The sequence below is a fragment of the Protomyctophum parallelum genome (genome assembly GCF_964188405.1).
Source record: "Protomyctophum parallelum genome assembly, chromosome: 9".
In the NCBI taxonomy this organism is placed as follows: domain Eukaryota; kingdom Metazoa; phylum Chordata; class Actinopteri; order Myctophiformes; family Myctophidae; genus Protomyctophum; species Protomyctophum parallelum.
In genome coordinates this window covers 13,856,307-13,862,321 of record NC_139706.1, presented here as the reverse complement: position 1 = coordinate 13,862,321, position 6,015 = coordinate 13,856,307, and the positions used below count along the sequence as shown (strand labels likewise).

The following is a 6,015-nucleotide window of genomic DNA, read 5'->3' as shown; positions in this document are numbered from 1 at the left end:
TACAATGAATGGCATTATATATTACATAAAATGCATGGCCCAAGAATGATGATTATTCAAGAATAATATATATGGCATTTAAATGTCTAATGAAGAACATGATTTTGGCACAGTATCCCGCGAGGCAGACCAAAGTTAGAACACATAGAATAGCATAGACGTCACAAAATACAATTTCACATTACTGCCAGTCAAATATTTAAAGCCATATCGTTAAATATATCCATTCTACAATAAACATAAACAGGTTGTCTTGTGGATTATAATAATGGTGAGCTTTGCGTCAGAATGTATTGAGAGAATAGTAGCTCTGTTCCATAACCGTCCGCTTCGCAGAAGGCTATGGGATTTCAGTTTAAAATATCAAATCGAAATCAGACCAGCCTCTCCTCTTTAGTGGAAATCTCACGAACGTTTGACCTACTCACCAATACAAACACGGGTTGTGCCAAAAAGTACCGTTTATACGTGTGGTGGGGGGCTCAGAGTGCTTCCACTAAGGAAAGTAGGCTTTCTATTGACACAACCCGTGTTTGTATTGGTGAGTAGGTCAAACGTTCGTGAGATTTCCACTAAAGAGGAGAGGCTGGTCTGATTTCGATTTGAGATTTAAAACTGAAAGTCCCATAGCCTTCTGCGAAGCGGAAGGTTATGGAACAGAGCTAAGAGAATAGCAACTTGAGATGCAACATCTCATTTTAGAGGGGGTGCTATATGCACAGATACAACAATACATGCAGTACAGTGCAAATCCACAATACACAGTACACGATATGCAATACAATTATGGCACAATGAATGTTGTATCCCTTATATCCTGAAAAAGTGTCATTGAGGCAAATAACTGGTAAGTGTGTATAATTTGACATAATTGTGTGCGGATCAAATGTCTGATCACTGGTAAAGCATCATTCTCATCTTGTGTCTGTCCCGTGACCCGTTTAGTTTGGGTGTGGAAACGGCACCTTTTGGCCACCAATCCACCTGCAACAATTAAAAGCACATTATACAACAAGTCATTTCGAGGAAGCAATCTTGATTGGTTGAAACAGCCTTCTAGCCGTGGTTCAAACGAGCACCACTCCACACCTAATCAAAACAAAGAATTCAGCTGCTCTGTTCTCCCAGAGAACAGCAAACTCTGTGGCTAGGCTAGCTAGTTTCTTGGGACATTCGTGGTCGTAGTGACTACATCTGTCATCATGTTTTTTCAGCGATTTTCTTAGTTTTAAGGGTAACTGTTGTATAATTGCAACATTACACTCGAGGGGGTGGTTGAACGTCATTAATGCACTTCTGCGTTGCTTTCGGAGCTCGTTCCTTCAGCATCGCAGGCGTACATTAATGACGTTAAAACACCCCCTCTCGTGTAATATTACTTAAATCTTTGCTACATCAGGTACAATGGGTCAAGCAGGCTGACGGACCTATTGACCAACGTCTTCTCATCGTCCACAAGGCTGTACCCAAACAGTTCCATGGTCGGCCCGCACACCATCTGAACGACCCGGGCCAGCTCGTACGGCAGGCTAAGCCTCCACTTGTCCGCCTGCTCCAAGGAGTTCCTATCGGTGGACCAAAGATTGATGTTCGCCGCCGTGGTCTGCGTGTTCCTCCAAATCCACTCCCTGGCCTGCGAACTGAACGGTATCCCCGCGAAGCTGTAAATCTCCTCGGCCTTCTGCACGGGGTAGCGGGTGACGTCCTCGTAGCGCAGCAGCATGTAGCGTCGCCGCAGCCAGCGAGGCCGGCTCAGACCCACGATGGCCGACGCGCGGACACTGTCGCATTGCCCCTTCAGCCACTTCACCTGCTCGTCGTCCTCGGGCACCTGGCCCTGCCGCGCCCACGACCTCCACTTCTCGGGGAAGGCCAACATGCGGGACGCCAGGATGGCCCGGGGGTCTCGCACCAGCTGGATGACCCTCAGGTCCAGACGAGGGTCTTCCACCAAGGGACGCAGGAGGTCTAGCTGGCGCAGGCAGACGGTCTTGATGGCGCGGTGCTCTTTAGTGAGGCAGGATTGGGACGCCAGGGTCAGGTTGAGAGGCCCGCAGCTTTGCGTTTTACACTGGTTCCGGGGGTGAGAGGGGAGATGGTTCCTGGGTGAAGAGAGGAGATGGTTCCTGGGTGAAGAGAGGAGAGGGACATATCTAGCTGTAAATCCTTAGTGTGGAGTCAAAACAAGACTCTCTGAATAACTGTAGTCCAGAAGGTTGCATACTCTGGTTCGGGTTAATTTTCCTGCAGTTTGAGTGGCAGCCAATTTGAACCGGAAACAAATACGAGGCCAGGGGTGTCATATTTGTTTCCATTGCTGCCAATAAGCCAATCGAACTAAGCTATATGAAAGTTAACTGGATCAGTTAACCATACAATGGTACTTTCTGGATACCCCGCACAGAGCCTACTGTAAAACGCTGTGGCTTCCCTACGGTACGGCTTTCAGACTGCTGAATTAATTTGCCTGGCTGTTGAATCCCCCTATGCATAATAGCCTAAATCTTACAAACAGAATTACGTTCCCAAATATCCTTTTACATCATTCATACAGTGATATGCAGTTTATGCACAGCCTATACAGTATAGACTGAATGCCTATACAGTACATCAGCAATTATGTGCTATTATGCTAATGTAAATGTTGTGGTGCCATTCAAAAGCCTATACAGATTGAAGTAAGTAGCCTTGCTTAGCCATGAGGCCCATAGGGAAGGAGCCTTTCTCCTGTTTCTGTAGCGTGAGGCAGCTCGATGTGCAAGTACACCCCCTGTACATGACGCTAGTATGTGACTTAGCCCCCAATCCAACCCTTGATGCTGACTGCTGAGTGTCAAGCAGGGAGACACTGGGTCCCATTTTTTTTCAAGTCTTTGGTATGACCCGGCCGGGGATTGAACCCCGACCTCTGCAGTCTCAGGGCGGACACTAACCACAAGGCCACTGAGCTGGTGCAGATTGAGCATAGAGTATAACCACACCCCGCTTCTGTGGCCAACGCAGAAAAAACCACTAATCAACACTAAAAGAACAAACCTGTTCTACACAGCTGGCCCGTATAGGCCAGTCAATCTAAGGTTTGACCCAAAATAAAATTGCAATAGTAATCGTTCAAGAACATATTAAAATTTGTGAATGAAATATTTAGTGGATCATGGTAAATTCAGGGGTTGAAAGTTGGGGTACCATTAACAACCTATACTGTAAGGCAAAACATTTCTAAATTTCATTATGCTTTAAGTAACATGTGACGTGACGAACTAGGGGGTTTTCATGATTCTGAATCCATTGCAAGTATTAGTTTTGCACTCCTTGGGGCTAAAAACGGCCATAGCCGTCATCACAAATGTGATGAGGTCATCAGTGGCTATGGCCGAATTTAGCCCAATGATTTTTTTTCGTGCCAAACTGAATGCTTGGAATGGATTCAGAATCATGAAAACCCCTAGTTCAACAGGTCACATGTTACTTAAAGCATAAAGAGAAATTGAAATGCCTTATATAGGTTGTTAATGGTACGGTACCCCAACTTTTGACCTGGAAAAGTTCCACTAAATCCATGAAGGAAAACCTTTAATATATGATGGATATTAGGACCAATTAACGATATCACATTACTATTGCAATATCTTCTGGTTCACGCCCCTTTGTGGCATAGATTGACTGGCCGAATACTGGCTCTACGTGAAAATAAAAGTTATAAAAATCTGCAATACCACACATCCTTGACCGCTGGAGTGCAGACAGGCTTTTTACAGAGAGATGCGCTGGCCTGTCTACCAAACAGCTCGGACGTCACATGGTTCCGAGGCAGCGGAGAAATGAACTTTTCCAGAGGGGCGAAGTCGCACAGGAACAGTCCCCGGATAACGTCCATGTAGCTCCCTGCCGACACCGACCTGGTCTGGGTTTTTAAGTGCCACAGGGGTTCGTACAGATAGAACATATTGTCGCCGTGCTGGTTGAAAAACTCCCCCACAAACGAGGAACCCGTCCTGGTCATGGCGAAGATCAGGATGTTCTTGTGGCCTCCGCTGTCGCTGTTGGCGTCCATGATGTCCTCCTCCTCCTCCTCCTCTGGCTCCTCGGTGGGCAGACCCTGCTGGTTTTGTGGCGTCGGATGTTGAGTCAGTCTCTGAATCAGCTCATCAGAGACCCTGATGAGACATATTGGATTTATTAGCTCACACTTCACATAAACTAATTCAGCGTACAAACAAACGTTGTAGTTTTCCCAACCACTGTGACCGCGGTCGTCACCGTATCACCTAAAACCGGGGTATGTGTGGGCCTTGCATCTCCATCTGCCGTCTATCAGAGCGTGCTGAATGCAGAATGCACTGCGAGTGAGTTGACAGATAGACACAACATGACGAGACAGCAAAAACATATTGTAGTTTTACTTTCACCTGCACCAGGTTTAAAGAAATCTAACCCAAACAACAACACAATAAGAGTCACATACTGTTATTATGATTAACTCGGTTAACTAGGTCCTAAAAAAGTCATTATTAGGCCAATTATACCCGAATAAGACCCAAACTTTTTCGCACGGACTCGCTGCGCTCTGACGCGATTTCACGCCCTTCAGCCCCCCCTGGTTTAAATACCTTCCAGCGCCCCTGCACAAGACAAATTTCAGTGTGAATTGACAATAAAGTAGGCTACTATATCATATCATATCAATTAGACATTTACAGGTTTAGGAACCGATTGGACATTTACATGTTTACAACAGTATACAACTGGAACCAACTTCCACTGCTTCTCAATATGAAGGCCACCTCCCTCACCTCCATAAGATGTTGGTCTCCTGTTCGGTGATGACCAGGGCCACAATGCAGATGAAGATGAAGGCATACTTGGTCTCCATTCTTAATGGTGGACCTTGAAGGTGACGTCAGTGTGTGTTCGCCAACGGCTCCTGTTTTGAAAGAAAATAAAAATGGCATGGGGGGTGTGCAGCACAAGTGAGACTTCAAGGCAGCAACACATCACTCTTCCATGGGCTATAGACCGTAAGGCTATGAATCAATATAGCACTGGGCATAATGGCCAACGGATAAGGGATCTCTTACAGGCAATGGCCTGTGGCACGGTGATTAGTTTCATTATTGTAACGCCCAAACCACTCCTATATGCATAATGAAACAGGTGACCAAAATAGCCACTTTAGTGCGGGACCGCCCCTTCCCCAATGCTAAATCCCCAAATAGTGGATGTAGTGTCTTTGAACAAAAATAGAGCCCTAGTGGCTCCATTTTCGGCACCGCTGAAGCCCTTATCCCTAAACGTCTTTCCCTTCTAGGGATAAGGCTAAAGGGGTGGCGCATGATAGCCCTTAGTCCACTCCTTAGTCTTTTAGTGGACTAAATATCATAAGATTTAAGTCCACTAAATCTACAGTTGATTTTCCCAACAAAACATAATGTTGGCAGGCCTTGATAGCGCCGTAATGCAAGATTGTACACGGCATGCTGAAAATAGCAGATCTACAAGCTCACAACGTGTAATGCTGCAACTCGTTGTGAACTAGCTCGTAGATCTTATTTTAAAATTTTAATACAACATCATCTGTCAGTAAGTTTGACATGCAGTATGGATTTAGAAAACTTATTCAAGTATTTCACACATCTAAAGTCACACTCTTATACAATGGTACTAATACAAATTACACAAATTGATCAAACATGTAAAATTCCCACTAATAATTCACATCCAGGTGAAGATAATAGACATTTTACCTTCATCTGCACAGGAGATTCTGAGAGAAAAGACGCTGCTTCTTCACAAACACACCTGTGTGGAGTGTCGAGTGTCTGAGCTCATCTGAGCTCGTTGTCAGTTTGTCGCGCCCTCAAACTCATTAACTTTCTGTGACATCAATCTGGTCTCACCCTGAAACTATGTGACTCTGTTTGTTTAATTATAGCCCACCAACAAATGATACCTACCTAAATTACAGTTTTGGAATCAAGCATAACTTGTTCCTACTTTTTTTTTTGAGAGAGAGAG

The 6,015-nt window shown here is 45.1% G+C and overlaps 1 protein-coding gene across 1 annotated transcript; it reads right to left on the bottom strand.

Annotated features, from left to right (window-relative positions):
* Positions 1–691: 691 nt before the first annotated feature.
* On the bottom strand, positions 692–4,304 carry LOC310864423 (carbohydrate sulfotransferase 3-like; the record flags this gene model as incomplete). The annotated part of the gene is made up of 3 exons (XM_083773113.1): positions 692–2,126; positions 3,705–4,157; positions 4,276–4,304. The coding sequence occupies 3 exons, from the start codon at positions 4,302–4,304 to the stop codon at positions 1,391–1,393; spliced, it is 1,218 nt and encodes a 405-aa protein (XP_083629239.1). The 3' UTR covers positions 692–1,390.
* Between the last annotated feature and the right edge of the window lie 1,711 nt (positions 4,305–6,015).